Genomic DNA, 22,514 nt, shown 5'->3' with positions numbered 1-22,514 from the left:
ACGCTCATGAGATACGACGGTTTTTCTAGTGCGATGATCTTGTGTTTCCGTTCCAACGTTTTGCTTAATAATCAGTATAATCGATTCAATGGATCGTGAAGTTGCGTGGATTTATTATCTGTGGTCGTTAAACTGTTCGGTATTTGTTTAAGAGACTGGTGTTTGATTATGCATTTTTAAAAGTAGTTGCAGATTTGATTTTTCTTTGGACTTGACGTTATGGCGTATGCTTGGTGTGTATTCTTTTAAACAAATCCCTGTTTAAGTAGCTAAATTTCGAATTTTAGTATGTATCGTATCACCTACATACATTATCGATATTTTTTTAATTATCCCTGTTTAAGTTTCTATGTTTCTATGTATTGCAGTGTCATTTCCTAAACGCACAAGTTTGTATATTATCGATAATTTAATATTTTAAATTACATTTCTTAATATGCTAGCGGCGCTCCATTTTTTTAGAGATAGTGAATTACGTAAAACCATCCTGTTCCTTTCATTTTCTTTTTCTAAGTAGTAATTTTAAAATGGCCAAAAGATCATATTCAATCGTTCAAATAGACAGTGTCACAGATCTTTTCACAAAGTAGGTACATCCAATTAATCTCGACCTATCTGCAAAATATCTTAATCTTTAATCACTAATTAATTTTCTCGAACAAGTCTATAACAAAAGCAACCAACAGCACATAAATCAATTAGTCAAGAGTTGCTAACGTGTAAACATCACGCTATTACATCATGTCGCGAGCAGACTTGTTATGTACATTTACATAATATTCCTATAAAACATTTATCGAGTGTAGTTGAACGCACTCCATATTTAGATGTATGCAGTTGCTTAGTTAATGTGCACATGTGATTTGGTTTAAAAGGACGGTTAGCGTTTTTAAATAAGTCTTCTTCTTGTCGTATGGTTAGTGGTCCTAGTGTCAAAGTTGTTCAGGCTGCCCGAAAGGCCTTTGACATGGCTTAACGATCGTTATCTTACGTGCCCTCCGAAGCACGGAGACGCTCAGCACAAATACCACTCGCCATTGGCGCGGTCACCCATCTATTGAATGACCGCGCCAATGGTTGCTTCACTCACAGATTGTTGTCAGACCGGTGACCGCAACTGGCTATGGGCGCCTCAATTGAATAAGTGGGAAGAGGTCAGTAGCTCGATTCTCTGCTACTATCGACTACTGACAACCGGCTAGCTATCGAGAAATTTTGTATGAAAATCTGATCAGCGCCTCTAACGGGCGTCGTAGGAACTATTTTGGCAGTACATTCTCAATGCCAAACTTTCGATACTCGACAGTACTGACTGAACAGAATCGCGCTACTGAACTGCATCATGTATTGTTTTTGTTTTCTTGCTGTAATTCAGGAAAACTTGCGTGGATTTTGAAAGGATGTAGCAGAACCGACCTGTTTTTAGAAGGTATATAATTTTTGACTGCCTCCGTAACACAGTGGTTTAGGTCGCCACGCCGCTACGATCCACATATAATTGTTTCCGGTCTGGTTGTACCTTGTGTCCGTTGTTTGTATGTTTGTAAAAGTCCCCGCGACATAAGAGCAATTGTTTGTGCGGGAGTTGTCTTTAAAAAGAACAATAAAAGTGTATGCGTGTTTCCTGAAAACACTTGTGCTGTGTTCTGCCTGTTGAAATCTAAATTACTATTGTCCCAATATATTCCATAGCGATTGGTGATACTACAGCAGTTATAGTTTGCATGTGAACTTGAATAGTCATGTTCACGATTGCAAAGATTTCTTTATTTGTTTATGAACGTTTCTCTTATTCCTTAAACGATGCCGCTGGTTTAATAATTTTAATTAGCTGATTTGATAACCGTGTTAAATGTGAAGTGTAGATAAAGAGGAAACTACAAAAGCATTGAAAACACCTCTTCTTTTCAGTTTTAAACTAATTCTTTAATGCCCGGTTTCTGAGGCACATTTAGCGGTAGTAGGTATATTTATTCAAACTGTTTTTTCTGGACGAGTTTTAAACACTTTTGTATAGATAAACTATCACTAAATGTAGGTACCTCAGAATCCTGGGGTAAGTTAAAGGTTACTGTCGAGCTATTTATACATTATACTGCTTAGTTCTCACTGCTCACTCCTCGTTTAAAGAATAAGTATTTTTGTGTATAAGCCATTGGAGCCGAGCAATCTATACTAATATTATAAGCTGAAGAGTTTGTTTGTTTGTTTGAACGCGCTAATCTCAGGAACTACTACGGGTCCGATTTGAAAAATTATTTTAGTGTTAGATAGCCCATTTATCGAGGAAGGCTTTAGGCTATATAACTTCACGTTACGACCAACAGGAGCAGAGTACCAGTAAGAAATGTTACAAAAACGGGGAAAATTTTGACCCATTCTGTATTATGTCACGCAAACGAAGTTGCGCGGGTCAGCTAGTCACATATAAACGACTTACATTATACAAATTGTCTCATTTCCCCATTCAATCATAAGTTGCAGTTACTCTTGTGTTAACGGCACACCGTTCATTACACATGCTTGCAAGTAACCACGTCGCAACTAACTGTAAATAATGTAAACACTATGTATTAGGGCTATGCTGTTATGTTGTAGCTGGTCTACTGTATGCTGGTTTATTACTATTATTGTATGCGTCAGTAAGCTTTGTGTGATAGCAACCAGAGGTGAAAAATTAATGCGGGTGTCGGGACGGAAAAGCGCTGTAGTCCTTACATTACTTGCTATACACATTAGGTCGGGGAAAAAGTCATTTTGCATTACAGTATGTATGAACTTGTAATAAAATCTTTTCTCTACACAAAAAATGCTCGATATTTGGGTACCTCACGAGCTTAATGAAAGAAACCTAATGAACCGTGTAGTAATTTGTGATTCTTGAAGCGAAAGAGATTTTATTACAAGTTTATACATACTATAATGCGTAAAGACCTTTTCCCCGACCTAATATTTGGTTCGCCATCAATCGGCATATACCTGAAAAAATCTTTTTCGAATCACCTATAAATATTACTAGCTGACCCGCGCAACTTCGCTTGCGTCACATAAGAGAGAATGCGTCAAAATTTTCCCCGTTTTTGTAACATTTATTATTCGTACTCTGCTCCTATTGGTTGTAGCGTGATGATATATAGCCTATAGCCTTCCTCAATAAATGGGCTATCAAACACTAAAAGAATTTCTCAAATCGGACCAGTAGTTCCTGAGATTAGCGCGTTCAAACAAACAAACAAACAAACAAACAATCAAACAAACAAACTCTTCAGCTTTATAATATTAGTATAGATTTTAGATAAACTGTTAATCAGTTTATCTAAAATAATATTGCTCTTCTTACTTAAAAAGTACAAAGTTCTCGATTGGTGTGAAACAAATGGGTAAACGCTGATAAAGTAAAGACTAATTTTGTGCCCTTGAAGCAGAAACATACCTTTCAAGCATACTGAAGAGCAAAGTATAGTATGACTGCGTTTCTGCCTGCAGTCTCATATGCCAAGTGCTTACAGGCTGACTAAAGACCCCCATAGCTAGTTGTACTCACCGATCGGTAAACGATCTGTGGGTTAAGCAATCCTTAGCGTGGTCATTTCATAGATGGGTGACCGCATAGTGGTATTTGAACAAGGCGTCTCTGATCTTCGGGGGGCAGGTAAAAAGTCGGTACCGGTTGTTGTCAATTAAGATAACGGTCGTTAAGCCACGTCAAAGGCCTTCGGGCGGCTTGAACAACTTTGACACTAGGTTGACCACTAACCTTACGACTAGAAGACTTTTGATAAAAAAGAAGCATATATCCACAAGGATCTCTAACTTGCTTCATGCAAAAGTTTATTAAATTTTCTGTCAAGGTTTTAAGGTTAACTCGCAATATAGTGACAGACAGACAGATTGCAGTGTTTCATATAGATAAATTAATACAAAATCATCATGTCTAATCATGCTCGGTAACAAAAACTGGTTCGTCAGCCGTTACTAGGCCAGTGCAAAACAACGTTAACTCATACATGATCCATACATTGTATGTAACGAGCACTTGTTTGTAAAGACTAGTAAATGCCGGTGACTTCCACTGACAACATAAAGAAAATATTCACGATTTTGATGGAAGTAACTTTTGAAGGTAGGTACTTAACTATGTAATGATAAATATAAATTTAATCCACATCTTTCCCACTGCTGGGCTTATAATAACAGACAGAGAGGGGAATAACTGAGTGGTAATTATTCGTCTTCTAAGGAAATGATGGGATTCAAACGGGTTTCAAAACCCAATGCACTTCACAACTACTTATTGAAATTATGTGTGTTTTATCATATCATGTTCAAATGGTAAAGTACCTTATGCTTCAGGAGAAAATCTTGCATACCTGTGAGATTGTAATTGATCAAGACGATAGACTCAATGCCTGCTCTGGGCTCATTTGGGAGAGGCCGTTTCCCGGCAGTAGGGATTGAAATTTAATAATTCTATGGACATTACAATCTAGTACAAAACGTAGTACAGATTTAAAAACAGCATTATCGGCTTACTACGCTTACGCTTATTCCTGGCTAAAATATGGAATAATACTATGGGGAAACAGTGTCAACATGCAAGAACTATTTATATTACAAAAGAAATGTATTAGAATTATAGTTAAAATAGATCAAAGAACCAGCTGCAAACCTTATTTCATAGAACATAAATTACTTACACTACCTTCAATATACATACAAGATGTTTGTTTATTTGTCTTTAAAAATATTACACACTTTACAAAAGTAAAAGATACACATAATGTAAACACCCGGCATAAAGACCGGCTATACCTACCGCCCTCTAGAATAAAAATGCTCAACCAAAGCCCTTGCTATATGGCAATTAAAATATATAATAAGTTACCATTAGAAATAAGGGAAGAAACTAAAATAGGGCCATTTTCTAAAAAGTTAAGACTATTTCTAATAGAAAAATGTTTTTATAGTATAGAGGAATATTTTGAGGAAGAAAAATAGAGAAAATTAAAGAAAAAGATCCTCATATAATAAAGTATAAATATAATATAGAAATTGATGCCTTGTACCTGAAAATTAAACATATGTATAAGATATAACTATAGTATTGATACAAAAATATAATAGTCATAAGAAAAAATGTATACCTACTGTAGTATAATGCAGTATATAATATTGCAAGCCACATAAATGTAAACCTAGAGTTTTAAGCTAGTCACAAACTTCTAATAAGTATATAGATATAAGATAATATAAAAATTACATTTATAATACTTAAGAATAAATTTAGAATAATGTGTATGCTATATAAAAGCTAAAATTAAGAATAATAAAATAACTTACCTTACCATGCCTTGTAAAAATTGCAATGCCTAAAAAAGGCTACTAAGCTTGTCACTACCCTAATATAAGATCATTTTGTATATATAACTAAGTAAATAATTTGAATTTGAAATAGGAATAAGAAAATATGAAAATTGCATTTATAATATTTAAGCAATATAAATTTAGAATAATGTGTATATTATATAGAAGCTAGAAACTAGACATAATGTTAAAATTTAAATAACTTACCTTACCCTACCCTGTAAAAATTGCAATGCCTGAAAAAGGCTACTAAGTTTGTCACTACCCTAATATAAGATCCTTTTGTATACATATATAACTTAGTAAGCAATAAATAATTTGAATTTGAATTTGAATTTGAATTTGAATTTGAATCTTTTGTTGGTACAGACATACACGTGTACATACAGATGTATGTATGTAGTATGTCGCAAACAAACTCAAATACATAATGCAGCCGCATATTGTTGACACACTTCCATCTAGCGTGTGGGTATCGTAGTGATGTGACGATTAGCCGAGTGATCGATTGTTAGGCGATTAATCGACTTTTGAACGTTTAAAGTAAAGTGAAGAGCATTGTTAGTAATTGTACCATTAATAAATTAACAACGCAAAAAAACTGTTATTTTTTTCCGTGTTTGTTATAAATATTAGTCCAATGAAGTGTTTTTTTAGCTGGTGTTTTATAAAGGGCACAATTTTATTTATTTAATGTATATTTATGTCGTACGTAGAAGCCCAAGTTAAATTTTGTACCCTTTGATCGCTACCCTTGTCCCTCAAAAGTGGTTGAGGCCGGGGTACAAAAAAATGGTGTATCTGAAAAATGCAACCTTCGATATAACTTTTCAATGGACTTAATTTAGATTACCAACTACTTTTAGCTTGTAAGCTAGTACGAAACTTAAGTTTATTGAATATAACATAATTTTTATTAAATGAAAGGTTAAGATTAGCAAGATTATTTTTCGTTAAAAAATAAAAAAAACAGTCTTTCGAAAAATTAATAAATCCAACAAAACTGGAAAGAATATGGTTCTCAACATTAAGGCAATAAATCTTTTCCTGTTTAATATAAAAGAGATTAGACCTTACAATTGCTAGCTATAAGAAATGAGATGAAATTCTCACTGAAGAAGCGAGTGAACCGATGTGAATCCGTTCCCTCCATTAGCTCAACGTGAGACATGTAACGGATAAAAGCCTTTTTTTTGTTTAAAAAGAAAACTATTAGATAGATAAGTTTTGCTGGGATTAAATGTTAATATATTTTACTAAGATATATGATTTCGTTTTTGTGTTAAGGTGTAGAAATTATGAAATACTGTCTACTGAATTTATAGCAACTTTTCAAAATTTCCCACCATCAAATCATCAATCATGGAATCTAATGACTCGACCTTGCCGAAGAATCACATTTTTAAAAGTTTAACATCAGAATACCTCAAATTTCCAGTTTAGCATCAGACTGGCTGAACAAGAAGAGTTTTGACAGTCGTTACCAGTAGTATAAGCTGGAAAGTCTGACAACCAGTCTTACCGATTGGTATCGTATTATAACCCAGGTAACAGGGTTGTGGAGATCCGATAGGCCGTCGCTCCATGTAATATACTGGTATTCGGCTGTATCCACTGGTGAGGTGTAAGTGAACCTTACTCGAGCGTAATTGGAAGAAAGTTTTAGCTGACGATTTCAAAATGTTTAAGAAAATATTCGACTAATAGCAATCCCTTCACGTTCGGTGTAAAATTTACTCACATCGTAAACTAAAATCATAAACGAGTAAAATATCATTGCTTATTTCAAATTCCTAAGCAAATCTGATAATTTGTTGCAAAATACGAAGTTGTTATTAGTATTACTTATCTCCGATTAAATTCTATTTTACTACTAAATTGCTACGCTGATTTAATCAAAACTTGGCCAAGAAATAGGTAGATCATAAGTTGTTTTCTACAATGATTTCAATTTACCAGAGAATTTGAAAAGATAAGGAACATTTAATATAAGTTTTGTATTTGGTAATAAATTGGATCAAATATTATCTTAATAATGATCAATATATTGTGTGCTATCTACAAACGAATGTCACCGAAGCAGAGTTTGTACTATGGTAACCAAATAACTTATAAACATACTTATCTACTTCTAAATACATACTTATACAGATACATTAACAACCAGGCTCAGAACAGATACTCGTGCTCATCACACGAATATTTGTCCCTTGTGGGATTCGAACCCGCCACACGCGGCGCTACGGTTATTGCGGTGAGGTGACCACGTTAACCACTGCGCCAGACGTGCAGTTAAAACATATAACAGTATTTGTTACTAATTGGTAATCAGCAAGGGCTTTATGAGCAAGAAATCTGGCACAAGCACTGAGGGTCAACCTGCCAATGTCTGCTGCCCACATAACGCAACTATGTTACTAAGTTGTTTATGTACGATACACATACTTGTAGTGTAGGACTTGAATGATAAAATATACTTATTTTTACACGAAATGTAGGATTACTAGATTATTACAGACTATGTATTGGTAATGTCCTCTTGACCTATAGGAAAGAAATACAGACTCTGCAAGGAGAAAAGATATTATTCAGAAATCTTGTATTATTAACTAACTGATTTTAAACGACTTGATGAAAGATGGAGGAAGTTCTCAATTTATCTATATTTTTATTACTATACATATATTTATATAACATTCGATAAAATACGCACAGTGGAACTAACATGATAAGGCGAAAACTTAAGTAACGAAATTATATAAAAGCGAAGCAATATAACTATGTACGTAGAAAAAAGCATTTTAATTATTTTAAAATCAACGTCAGTGCAACAAAACAAACAGTGCTCTCATGGGAGCCCATGTAACTGATACTGATGGGAAACCGCGGGCCGTCGCACGCGCAACTCGGCGCAACTCGCCAACTATCGCGTTACAACTCGTGTTAGCGCCGATAACAGACAGATAAATCCTTTGATTGACACTAGTGAATGCAGCTTGGCTCTCCCTCTAATCTCATAAAAATAATACGTGATTGAGAATTCGTACAAAATAATTAGGGTGGCAAAAATTGTTGTCGCTTAAAGTTAAATGAGCAGAGAGGCATGTTTTTGCTAGACATTGCTTTGATGATTAGGAACTGTTAGTTGGCATTTTGGAAAAAAATATTGTGTCCATGAAAATAAAGATTTTAGGGATAGATAAATAGAAAAACACCCTTGTGAACAACAACCTGTTCCAACAACCCGGCTGTTCTTTTTTCGCTCTTTCAGTTATTTGTACACCATTTCTTATAGGTACGACAAATGGTTTATGAGATTTCCAAACTACTTAGATACTCATTATGTCATACAATTTGTTCACTATCATAGTGGTTTCGTTTAAGAACCGAACCTACAACACATGCTAAACTAACGGGTGTGGCATGGCAATTAGAGCAGTTTACAAGCAGACACGAAACAATACTTTGTAGTAAAAAACTGACTGTAAGCAGTCAAGTGAGACTCTGCTAATACTTGCTTATAGTAACTGACACTTAGGATAGGCGCTTGCTGAAGCATTTCCAAGTTTCACCAAAAATACTCCTTCCTGATTAATATTCGGCCATATATAACGGCCAGATTCGCTGATACTAAAAAACTGGTGCAATATACTGGTATAAAAAGGAAGGGTGTTATAGAGAGACCGGACAAAATACCAACCAGTTCCATAATTTTCAAAATTTGATTAGTAATAAATCAATAACCCCGGTTTCTGAGGTACATTTAACGGTAGTTTATCTATTCAATAGCGTCAAAACTCATACAAAATAAAACGCTATTGAATAGATAAACTACCGCTAACACTGTACTCAGACACCGGGAGTAAGAGATCTACTCTTGGACCAATTACCACAAGGAACAATTATTTGCGCGATCCAAAAATAGTTGTTTCGAGTCTGGTTGTACTTTGTGTCCGTTGCTTTTATGTTTGTAAAAGTCCCGCGACATAAGAGCAGTTCTTAGTGCGAGAGTTAGATAAATTTTAGGCCAATCCGTCCATTGGTTTGGGCTGTGCGTTGATAGATCACTATGACCATCACAACTTGGGGTACTGGGCTTGTACTGCTTATATGTCAGCCGTCTAGTTATACGTTCAGCTTTAACCAAGGGTTAATGAAATACATGTCTACACATCAACATAACTGGTAACGTAACTTCAATAAATCAACGCATAGCATAGTTAACTACTCTAATGATCATTGAATATGTATGTGATTATACAACGGTTACATACTAATTGTAAATACTACTTTTCATTCAGTTTCGAGTAACTGTTTGAAAGCTGTTGAGCAACGTGTTATGGTTTTTTAATTTCATGTAATTTTGTTATAACATGGTATTGTTGGTTCAGTAAATCATGTGTGAAATTGTAAAAGTATTCGCTAAAATACTGAATGTTAAATAATTGCTTTCGTTCTATGAAAGAGGAATCAACTGGCTCTACCATTTTCATCAAAATCAGTTGAGTGATTCAGTTGTAGTTGTTCAATAGCGGCGGAAGACGCAACAAACAGCCGGTCAGACTTTCATATATTAAAATAATGATAACTTTTTTCATTTTTAAGATATTAAAGTACAGTTTAAACCAACCTCCACGCTGGCCAACCCGCACTTGGCCAGCAAAGTGGACTTAATGCCTTACGCCTAATTCAATACAGGAGAAGACCATTACCCAGCAGCGGGAAATCAATGGGTTAAATTAATTTATTACTATAGTTTAAAATATACAAGCGACTGAGCGGATATTGCGTCAATCTTCAGGGTTTCGCAACATTCTCGTTGTAATTAAACAAAGCAGTTTATATCTAAGTTTACGATGAACGCATGACTTTACTTTAGTTATGGCGGATTAGCAGAGGCCTAGGTGTAGCAGTATCTATCTAAAAAACATTTATTTTAAAAGTTTTTTTTTATAGTATATTTTATTTCTAAAGATTTTACCAATAGGTTAGATGATCTGCGTCACGGAGGCCGTAAATTGGAGAGATTGAATGATCTTCTTTTCTTATCGTTTGGTTAGTGGTCAACCTAGTGTTAAAGTTGTTCAAGCCGCCTGAAGACCTTGGACGTGGCTTAACGATTGTTATTTTAACTGACAACAACCGGGACCGACTTTTACGTGCCCTTCGAAGCACGGAGATGCCCAGTTCAAATACCACTAAGCGGTCGCCAATCTATGGAATAACCGCGCCAAGGTTTGCTTAACCCGCAGATCGTTTACCGACCGGTGAGCGCAACTAGCTATGAATGATGAAAATCTTTTCCTAGCTATCGTGAAATAGATTATTTTCTTTTACTAATATCACATGGTCTTTTTCATTGCGGATATAGTCAAAGCCCATCTGTGGAACATCCTGCATTAACATGCTTAGAATAAACTCATTTTACATGCATTTATTAATTTTATTAAAATGTCAACCAGTTTTCAAGTAAACAGTACCGTGGGTACCAGTAGCTAGAGTTTACAGAAAGACTGTAGTCAGAGGTAACAAAGATTTTAATATTTAATGTGTGATATTTTTTTAAATTTTATTCGAAAAAATATTTAGGTTAACTACCTCTGTGCACTGACGGTATTGTGCAACTGATCAGGTCTTGGGTTTGATTCCTGGGTCGGCCAAAGTATTGGTGTTTTGATCCTAATTTTCCCTGAAAGTTCAGGCAGAGGTATATGAAATACACCCATGTTGGTCCCATATAATTATAATCAGAGGCAAGCCTATTGCTATTTACCCAGCACGTAACCAAATTAAAGGATAGTATTAAAAAACATTCTTATAAATATAGATTGGGGAAGATTTCATCACGATGTTTTCTTTCACCGAGCATTTGTTATTTTATAACCATTCTAATCAATTTCCAAAGAAACGATAGAAATCTAAATGGCGTGTAAAGTCTGAGATAAAGTCTTCATAAATCTCTGTCTTCGCGTGCTATCTCTCAGATACAAATTTAATTACTAATTAATGAGTTTTCTTTCACTACAATTACCAAGTATAAAGTATAACGATACGATGATCTCGTTATTCTGTAATTAAGTTGTTGCTACCGAATATTTGCATTTCCCGGTTGAATGACTTGACGAAACGGAATGGCTGCTGTACTTTTAAGGATCCGTAAACCGAGACCCTATTACCACTTCGATGTCTGGCTGTACCTCATTAACTATGATTGTTAGGTTAAATTCCCACAGATGAAGTATTTCTGCTGCCGATATAGCGAAAAAACTAAGAAATAGAACAAAGTAGATAATATATTTAATGGAGGTTCCTACACAACAAACGTGGAAAGTTTCATTGAAACTATGGTGATGATGATGCTGTGCTCAATATAAACATAATCTCCATTTTACTCTCAATAATTCGGAGCGGCTGTAAACCAGACTCAGTCCTAACGTGTATTTCCATTAAAAAAAGATGACATCTCGTATTTTTATTTATACTAAAATAATGACCTACCAAAAAATCTCAAAAGTTCTCCAGTATTGATATAAACAATGAAAAATACTTGTGTCAAATTGATAACCTCCTTCTTTGTAAAATCACCTACGTAACCTCTAGATGTCGTCGCACTGGACATGCAAGTATCAAGTTAAGTAACATCGTATAACCGTTAGCTGACGAGTAATCAGATCTTACTCCGAGGTGCAAACATCTAGTCTAGCCTTGTTTGATGTAGGGCTGCCACGGGCAACTTTCTTTTGTAAAGAGAGTGAGTTTCTTGGGACTGAGACTTTCATGGTTAGAATCATTTAAAGGTTTCATTTATAATGCTATGCAAACATATATCAGTATAAAATATAGGTATGCGACGAAAGAAAAATTGCTGATAAAAACTGCGCTGTGTATAAAACTTCCATAGCTTTCCTTATGAATTATGATTGCTGAACATTGAGTACTGTATTAAATATTATATAGAGGTATTATTGGTCCATCGAATGCAGATGATTCCGGTCGCGTCATACGATTAATATGAGTATGTATAAAAAAAACATCTTACAACAAGTCCACTTTTAAAACACTAACTAGGTAGCTTCGCCCGCGACTTCGTCATATATACGAACATAGTAAAAAGTAGTATTTTGAGTTATATATAGATAGTTAGATAGAGTATAGATAGCCTTTTGGTAAAACAACAGCGTCATTGATTCTTTCTCATTAGTATTAAGTGTCAACCCTAATACAAATTGTAATCAAGCACCTATAATACATGGAAACTCAAGTAGGAAGTCAGCTAAAAATATCATCACGCGTTTACTCGAAACTGAGGCAAAAACTACACTTACTTAGGTTTTATACGCATTTGTAACATTTCTACTGTAGGACTTATGTTAGAAGACCTATGGTACTAGATTAGTTCTAATTAAGAATTCTGTGGTGGCACGTGTTGTGGAATGTTTATGGTCCACTACCATTCGGGATAGAACGTTTTTTTAGCCAATTGATGTGTGTTGGGCAAGGGTCTCATCGTTAAACAAGCGAGGGGTTAGGCCTTGAGTCCACCACGCTGGCTAAGTGCGAGTTAGGGCCCAAGAAATGTGTTAAACGACTTACTGTCCGCCTTTGTATGTTTGTAAAATGTCACGATATTAGTTTCGGATTTGTCTGAAAAAGTGATCCATAAGTTGGTTTCATGGAGTCAAAGCTCTAGGGAAGCCTGTGAAAATCGTCAGTTTTACAAAAAGCCTTTTAGTTTCACCCGCAAAAAATGAGTCGCATTTTACCGATAAACAAATGACTATCATTGTCCCTAAGATATATTATCGAACTCCAAACTTCCGCTGAGAAATAAGAGTAGTAGTTCACCACCGCTCATTGGTATGGCACAAAATACACTATACGTATTGAATTCAAGATTTATTTAAATAATTACGTGCATTTTATTACCTACTTCAAAAACATAACAGAAACCAATTCTCTATCTTTCTTCTTAGCAACAGGACACACTAAAATATCTACAATAATAGTATTTTAAACAATAATCTCTAATATTCCCACGTAGTAATTACAAGACGTAGAATCAAGTCTTAACAGTTTAATACTCATGCACAATTCGTCATGTTCGTGAACGCCGACAATTATATTATTATTGTCGAGATATTTCTATAAACTCTTACACCCACTGACTAACCGTCTAAAAGAACCTATTTAAGTATGATTTTAGTAGTATTTTACAAGTAATTTAGGTTTTGTTATTATTTAAAAAAAAAACAAAATATTTTTCATAATATAAAAAATTTTACTTATTTTTTTCTTTAATATACTTGACTTAATAAGAAACTGAACTGTGAAAATTGTGCATGTCTGTCTGTAACTCTGTTTGTCTGTTTGTTAGTGTGTATCCGTACATTGAGCCCTCTTTTCATTTGTCAAATCTCACCCTCCAATACTCAAATTTCCACGCGATTCATTCCTAAATGGGATTAAATCCAATTCAAAATAGTAAAAGGAAACTTAGTTATGCAAATATGTTAATTGTATAAAAAATACAGTCGATGAAAAAAAATTAAAACAATTTTTTCAGAATTATTTTTATCATTGTGCATATCGTTTCTATGTTAATCGATAAACATGTTTATTAACTATAAGATAAAAATGTTTAGTAACTATAAGTTAATTTAAATTATAAACAGAAATACTTATTCCTTTTCAGTATATCTAACAATCAAGTCTAAAGATATGTAGTCTCGCGCGTCTCGTGCAACACCCGGTAAACGACCGCTGGTGGAAATTACGATAAACAACTCATAGACATAGACAATGCAAAAAAATGAGACAAAAACATACTTAATATTGACCACTTAATGTACAAGATGTTTTAATAGGATACGCGGATTACAGCGGTCATGAATTATTTAATTTTCTTTACTTAGCTCGCGTGGCGTGGCCTGTAGACGATTATTTAATTTCGTAGGTCGGGGAAAAAGTCTTTTCGCATTATAGCCTCAACAATCACAAATGAGTACACGGTTCATTAGGTTTCTTTCAGTGAGATCGTGGGGTACCCAAATATCGAGCTTTTTTGTGTAGAGAAGATTTATCACTTGTATCATTTATTTAATTATCACTTGTTTCAATGGTGAAGGAAAGCATTGTGATGCAACTTTGCATGTCTGAGAATTCTATATGATAGATCTTGAAGGTATAAGGAATGCAAAATCCCCAAGACGCACTTGACCAGCAGCGTGGCCACCCAAGGCTTAACCTCTCCCTCATTACAGGAGGAGACCCTTGTCCAGCAGTGGGACAGTAATAGGTTTTTTTTTTGTAAATATTCTTCTTGAATATTTAACCAATAACTTACGCAGAAGTATTGAAACTGGTTAGTATAAAAAAGGTCTAAAAATACTGAGTGAAGTAAACAAATGAGTCATATTTCAGTAGGTACTGGTACAACGCATCTTACTTGACAAACAATACGTACTTAGTTCAACGGAAAAGTGTTTTGCATAGAACAGATATAGGCAGGATGACTTTAGAGGCATGTAAATTGATATCTCAGCATGAATTATTAGATTAAAAGATATTTTTTTATATTAACAAAGTATTATTATTATTTAAAAAAACCTTGAAAATCCAACTGCGTTCAAAAGAAAAATTCAAATTAGGGCTCATAATAAAACTTAATATTTTTACAAAATATTTACAATAAATAAAAACAGCAAAATAAGAAGAAATTAAAAACTTTCCTCGGTACAATTTATTCAGTTAATTTTACTTAAGTCAGTTACATAATTCTATAAACCTTTTTCTATTTTGCTTAGTTATTAATAACTGATAACTGAAAAGGACCAAAGATAAAATAAACATAGTCATTTACTATTCTAAATGTGTTAACTTCTTCATAAAATAGTTCACACGTGATAACATAATCCGAGCCAAACGCTCAGCAGTGACACATCCCATCAATCTATCGCACGTTTAAAAGGGATTCCACGACCTCCTGCACAATCTCCAAGCATCCCATCTTACATTACAATAGAAACGACAAACGACACAAGAATAACAATGTTTAAGAAATAATCAACACGACACGAACATCCCATGTAATATTTAAATATTTAACACTCTCGTTAAACCTACCTGTTCACTTTAAACAGAAGCCCGACAGGGGTCATTTCGGGACACGAAACACAACACTTCAAAATTTCCCAATACCGTCACTAGAAACTTTTGAAAAATTCCCAATTCAATTTGCTAAATCAATCCGAATTTCGAATTGGGAAAAACAGAGTTCAAATTTTCCGATTCGCGGTCAAATTTTCCAATTCAAAATCACTTTTTTTATGTTTTATTTATAAATAACTATACGGTTTTTCTTTGTAGCGTGTGAACGATTCGTTTATCGTACTCTGTGCTCAGAGCGTTTGATCGGTCGCGTGCTATTGCCTCAGCGTTCGCGTCAGTTCTGCGGGAATGACAAACAGTCAAACAATGGCTCGTTCCTTTTGAAGACTAATTATTATACAGGTTCTCTTTATTAGTAGAGACAACAGGTGGGAACTTACTATGTCGGACGTTTAACTTACCAAGTTTAAGTTTGTTTAGAAAGGAATGTGGTATTTGTATGGTTTGGTAGTAACAGCTGATGTTCAAAAGTTAGGTGGGATGTCGTGATAAATTCGTTTGTGTTTAGAGTTCTAAGAAAGTATTTCATGTATCTATATATATTTTAATTTAAGGCTTCGCTGATAAAATCATAAAGGAAAATATATTATTATGCGAAAATTTTATTTACTTGTTTTTGAGTCAACTTTTTTACAAAATGAACTTAATAACAATGACCAAGAACCAAATATAATATTTAATTGTCTGTATGATAAAAAAATCTATCAGATAAAAATTGCTGAACCGATTTGGATAAAGTTTCGCAACGGAATAATATAATCCAGGAAAAAGGCAACCATTTTCAACATAATCTCATATTTTACAGCAATAATAATTTCATACTAAAAAATTCTTCCATCATAATCAAAAATATCACTCCAGGATAATATAAAGAAACGATCAAACCTACGTAACTTTCGTTAGAGGCTATACACTCTACATATGGCTTTGTTACAAGCCTGCCTACACCACATCCGCGCACGCGCAAACCACAGGATGTTTATAAAACAACTATAACTTTACACCCACGAAGAACTTTATTGTTATGAACTTAAGGTTGAATTTCAAATGGCTAGTAGAAAAAATAACTTTGTCAAAAAGGACCCCTTCTGATGTCATGGCTGAATGTTTCCTTATTTTAATAAAACTCGTATAATATACAGTTCAAGGTAATGGAGAATTTTTATTTATAAGATCACGACTGTTATACCCAAAAGTATAAGCGAATGTGTTAAATACACCCATATTTTACCACTAGCTGACCCGCGCAACTTCGCTTGCGTCACATAAGAGAGAATGTGTCATATTTTTTCCCGGTTTGTAACATTTCTCGTTGCTCCTATTGGTCGTAGCGTCATGATATATAGCCTATAGCCTTCCTCAATAAATAGGCTATCTAACACTGAAATAATTTTTCAAATCGGATCAGTAGTTCCTGAGATTAGCGCGTTCAAACAAACAAACAAACTCTTCAGCTTTATAATATTAGTATAGATTTACAATGTTTGGTCAAGTGTGATGTATGAAATAGGGAGGATGCCTGATCATGACTTAGCCTTTCTTCCCAGATGCAGCTGGATACCACTGTGTGACTGGTCGCCGACTCCAACATAGTTTGCAACATAGACTAAGCTAATATATGTATACATATATCGTATGGTTAGTGGTCAAGAAGTTTTTACTTAAGAAAATTCAGTCCCTCTACAGGCTTAAAACTGTTTACCCATACACTGGTATAGCATGTTCAAAATAAGACGCTATAGTTGCTTAGGATTTTATTTTCACTATAGAATCCATAAATAGTGCTGGTTAAATGTTAGACGACACGTTATTATGATTAATTTAATCGTTTAACAATTACACGAGAAAGGATGTTATAGTTTTTGCGTACCTTTTGTATTATAAAAAATCTCTATTGATCGACAAAAGGCACAAGTCTCGTATTTAGTTATATGAGATAAGCCTTTTCGAAACTATTGAATTCGTAAAGAAATTGCATATTCATACGACTCAGCTGATATTCAGTAACATTGTATGAAACCATAGGTATCCTCCATACGTGAGGAATGCAAATGAGCACTAACTCGATCCGACAATGAAGTACCAATCAAACAGGCCATTGTTCTTCGTTTACGATCGGCGACGGAATGCAAACAGGAATCGAACCGGTGCCGGTGCGATAACAAACAAACTTCCTGGTTCCTGAACACTAGTTAATCAAATTTTTATGGTTATTGACTATTTTGTCCACCAGTCAGTGTTTTACATAGAGCGAATGCCTGTCGGACCTCCACAACCCAGTAACCTGGGTTTAAAAACGATACCCTTCGGTAAGACTGGTTTTGAGACTTTCAAGCTACTGACTACTATTAACAATTTAACTGTCAAAGATCTTCGAAAATGACAGCCGGGAGCCCTCAATTTAACGTGCCTTCCGAAACACGGAAGAACTCTATATGTATAAGATGGTCACCCATCCGCAGAACAACCTCGGCAAGCGTGGCTTAACGTCAGTGATCGAACCGCGCGGTTGTTGTAAACTAAGCCTACTATACGAGAATAAATCCTGACTTCGACCATTTGGGTACTCGGATAGGTACCTATCCGTCTACTATTTCCACTTTATAGAGAGGATTTTTTTATCACAAATATCAATCAAATCTTTGCGTATACTTTTAACCCGTATAACTAATTACTTAACCACACAAACCATTGAAAAACATACAAATTACCATGACAATTCACTTACTGTCCGCATTCCTTGTTGACAGATAGTTACGCGACTGTTGCAATATTGCAAGGTCGTTCACAGGTTACTGACCGATAATTACCACTCTAACTGAGATTATGGGTTCATTTCTACAGTTTATGGTAAAGGAGCCAGGTGGCACAAGGCCGGATCTAATGGTTGCAAATGAAGTTAAATAATCCGTTTTGTAGAACTTTAATATTCGTAATGAATCATTTTCAGATAAATGATCGGGAAAGACATAAATACAAGCAGTTCGATAGTAAGGTCTTCTGTAAGCATTGCTTCCGCCACTTCCCTCTGGATGAAAGATTGTCTAATTTAATTAAATTCGGCAACGAAAGACGACTCATTTTCAATACTAAAAAAACAAGTATCCTTGCAATCGCGATTCTTATTATTTTTTTCCGAAATACATTAGCATTGGATTTAGTAGAGTAACCGTACAATGCGTAAAATATACGCTATGAAATACTGGTGCCTTGTAGGTTCTTCAAACCAAATCTTCAGCTTTATAATAATAGTAGAATTCGTTTTGTTCTATTATTATGAAGCTGGATATATTTGGATAATTCGCACACGGTCATCTGATTGATAGAGCTTTAACTGTGACAAACATACTTATATACTTCTAAATACATACTCATATAAAATACAAAAGCCATGCATTCGCAATGTTTTACAATTACTACTATAATATCTTGTACTATATCGGAGTTATAGCAAAAACAAATAGCGATGTAAATTGAATTAAATTAACGAGTTGCATGAACGGGTTCGGAACAAAAACTTTGTATAGATATGGTAGTAAGCCGCTGTGTCGGGAATACTGTATTTGCTGTTATTTTAATTATCTTAATGGAATTCATCCTGTTAGTATGTTCCATGTAACGGATATGTTTTTAAGCTGATATGAAAACTTTGAGATTTTGGAATAAAATGTGGGGATTTAAACTCTGTTTTGATCTACAAGATTAAAAGATCCCTTAGATATTAAGAGCTTTACTTTCTCGAAGGTATATTTAACTATCAGTTACCAAAAAATCGTACTTATATTATAAATGCGAAAGTTTGTGAGGATGGCTGTGTGTGTGTGTTTCCTTAACGAAAAAGCGACTGACCGATTTTAACGAAATATTTTACACCGGGAAATGTTCTTAGGCGGATGAAGTCGCAGGCAGAAACCGATGAAAAAAATATATAGTTCCGTGTAAATTGTTACCAGAAAGTATTTATAAAGATGAGATAGTAACAAACCTTTCTTTCTTTCTTTAATCACCATAACCCAAAGCTCTTAAATAGAGTAGCAAAATTACTCGACACAACTATTCACCATCAACGTACAAAAGACAAACTACTCTTCGCAAATCGGAAATGTAAAAAACGACATTCAACAAAAACTAGCACAGGCATCAAACCTGTAAACCCAGTATACCACCTGTCAACACCGGTCCAAATGCGAGTAATTCTTAGGAATTAACTGACGACCTTGCAATGAATGATGGTCAATGTCGTGTACTTTTGTACTATTTATTGTATACAAGCTTTTGTCCGCGTCTTCGTCTGCGACTTAGGATGTAATTTCCTTGCAAAATTGTATCCCCTATTTTTTCTCTTGGGGGTAGACTTGATCAAAATCCTTTCTTAGCTGATGCTTACGTCATAACATCAACCTGCATGCCAGATTTCAGCCCGATCCGTTCAGTTTGGGCTGTGCGTTGATAAATTACTATGTCAGTCGTTTAGCGCAACAGACTGATATTATTAGTTTCCAGAACATAAAAAAATACTTTATTAGTCGTACCTACAAGTTTTCTTGCGGTATTTTCTACAGTTAAAACGATATTATCTGCGTATAAATTAACTTTTATTAATAAACTCATTAGATCTTAGATTAGTAGTGATTTTTCAAAGGATAAGCAATCAAGAACTTCCTTTTCCTTAAGTGAGCCGGTCTTACTAATAAATATCATTGAAACTGATTCGTTATGCAGTGTTTTGTCACTTTCAATCAGTTTTAAAACAGTAGGTATATGAATGAAAACAATAAACATAATTTTTCTCTTTTTAAAAAGACAACTCCCGCACAAACAATTGCTCTTGTGTCGCGGGTACTACAAACAACGGACACAAAGTACCTCCAGACCCGATACTATGATTTGTGGATCGTATAAATAATTGTCTCGTGTGGGAATCCAACCCACGACCTCCCGTGGCAATGCGACCTAAACCAGTTCAGCGCCTCTAGGGACGTCAGGCGGGCGTCGTCGAAACTATTTTGGCAGTAGATTTAAATGTCAAACTCTCGATACACGAAAGTACCGAATGTGGAGAATCGCGCTACAGCACCAAAATTGTAATGAAATATGCTAAACTAACTCCACGCGCGTAACAAATTCATCATCCCTCATCTTAGCAATTCAGGGGAAAAATTTTGAGAAAAATGTGTCGTCGTGTCTTCAGCTTTATACATGTTAAATTCCACCAAAAATGGTTTATCTGAACCAATTGTCATACAACATTTTTTTTTTCGATAGCTAGCCGATTGTCGATAGCGGCAGAGATATTTGGGAGTTGCTAGTTATGTACTCGAACCGCGGAAATTTCAAAGCTGGGTGGCCGGATTTTCTCTACCTTTATTCCCCAGACGTGTTATCAGTAAGTCTCACAGAGATTAAACCCAGGCGACTACTTGCCCAAAGACTTCACCACTTTGTTAGACAATAACCGTGTGAAAGTAATTTCCATACAATCAAGTTAAATTTATCAAGTTGTGCGCATTCTGTTAAATAAACATAGTAAGTAAATAGATATTTATATGAGTAAAGATGTGTGCAGATACACGCGAAATAACATGTAAGCACTTGGCCCTGCGTCTCCTCAAGTTTGTTCACAAAAAATGATTAGTGAATTACACGAAGTACCGAAAACTGAAATTTTGTAAACCTTTGTGTTTCGGAGAGCACGTAAAAAGTCGGTACTGGTTGTTGGGTATTAAGATAACAATCGTTAAGTTACCTCAAAGGCTTTCGGGTGACTTGAACAACTTTGACACTAGCTTGGCCACCAATCATACGATAAGAAGACTTCAGTAGCTCGATTCTCTACAACTATCGTCTACCGACAACTGGCGCCAACCGGCTAGCTATCGAGAAAATTTATACGAAAATCGGTTTAGTGCCTCTAGCGGGCTCCGCAGGAACTATTTTGACAGAACATTTTAAATGTCAAACTTTCGATACTCGACAGTACCGACAGTACAGAATTGCGCTATAGCAAACTTTGGATGACAAATTGTTACTTGCACTGCGTGAATCTGTACGCAGCTTATAAAACGATGTGATATTTGTTAGATAGCTGATTCGCACGGTGTAATTTACTTCTTTGTTTGAGATTGCCTTGTAACGGGACTCTTGTTATACGAGAATGAAAATAGATTCTTTAATGTCTTATTTTACTTGGTATTTTGTCGGCTTTTCATACTTTGATAGAGTTATCAAAGAAAGTAGTTATAGTGACAACGATATTACAACTGAGGTGTTAAGGTTTAAGTAGCAACAGCCGCACGGATCGATCTCTCAGGTTAAGCTACGCTTGCCGAGGTTGGTATGTGGATGGGTGACCATATTATACATTCAGAGTTTCTCGGTGCTTTTGAAGCACGTCAAATTGTGGGTTCCCCTTATTACACCCCCTATTACATGTTACAATATTGTTAATGGCGAAACGTGAGTATATTTATACACCACTATCTAAACCTTAGATTATAACAGACGTTATTATGTATGCATAGTCAATAAAACAATGATGAATATTATTATAGTCATAGAACTTGGGAAAAATACCTTTACAAAATGTCCGCCCCACATTCCGTACAGATTACAGTTTTCCTTAAATTTTCCCATGTGGTACAATAATACGAGTTAATACTTGTGTATTATAAGCTATGGTCAGTGGGTTCGGTGGCCGGTTCCTAGGGAAATATGCGATAATATGCACTGTGATGTTACGGTCCGGTGGACTGATGTTGTCTCTTATATGATGGATATGATAGTTTGTGAGGCGCCCGTAGCCAGTTGCGCTCACCGGTTGGTAAACTATCTGTGGCTTAAGCAAACCTTGGCGCGGTCATTCCATAGATGGGTGATCGCATAGTGGTATTTGAACTGGGCGTCTCCGTGCTTAGAAAGGCACGTAAAAAGTCATCAATTAAGATAACAGCCGTTAAACCACGTCAAAGACCTTCGGTCGGCTT

The 22,514-nt window shown here is 35.1% G+C and overlaps 1 protein-coding gene across 1 annotated transcript in view; it reads right to left on the bottom strand.

Annotated features, from left to right (window-relative positions):
• Positions 1 to 15,831, bottom strand: part of Traf4 (TNF receptor associated factor 4) — an 89,157-nt gene extending 73,326 nt beyond the window's left edge. The window contains exon 1 of the mRNA XM_076113885.1: positions 15,487 to 15,831. Coding sequence (XP_075970000.1) covers positions 15,487 to 15,521 — 35 coding nt within the window. The 5' untranslated portion in view covers positions 15,522 to 15,831. The remainder of the gene's footprint in view (positions 1 to 15,486) is intronic.
• Positions 15,832 to 22,514: the final 6,683 nt, after the last annotated feature.

Source organism: Anticarsia gemmatalis, chromosome 4 (genome assembly GCF_050436995.1).
Source record: "Anticarsia gemmatalis isolate Benzon Research Colony breed Stoneville strain chromosome 4, ilAntGemm2 primary, whole genome shotgun sequence".
In the NCBI taxonomy this organism is placed as follows: Eukaryota; Metazoa; Arthropoda; class Insecta; order Lepidoptera; family Erebidae; genus Anticarsia; species Anticarsia gemmatalis.
This window is presented reverse-complemented; position numbering and strand designations above follow the sequence as displayed.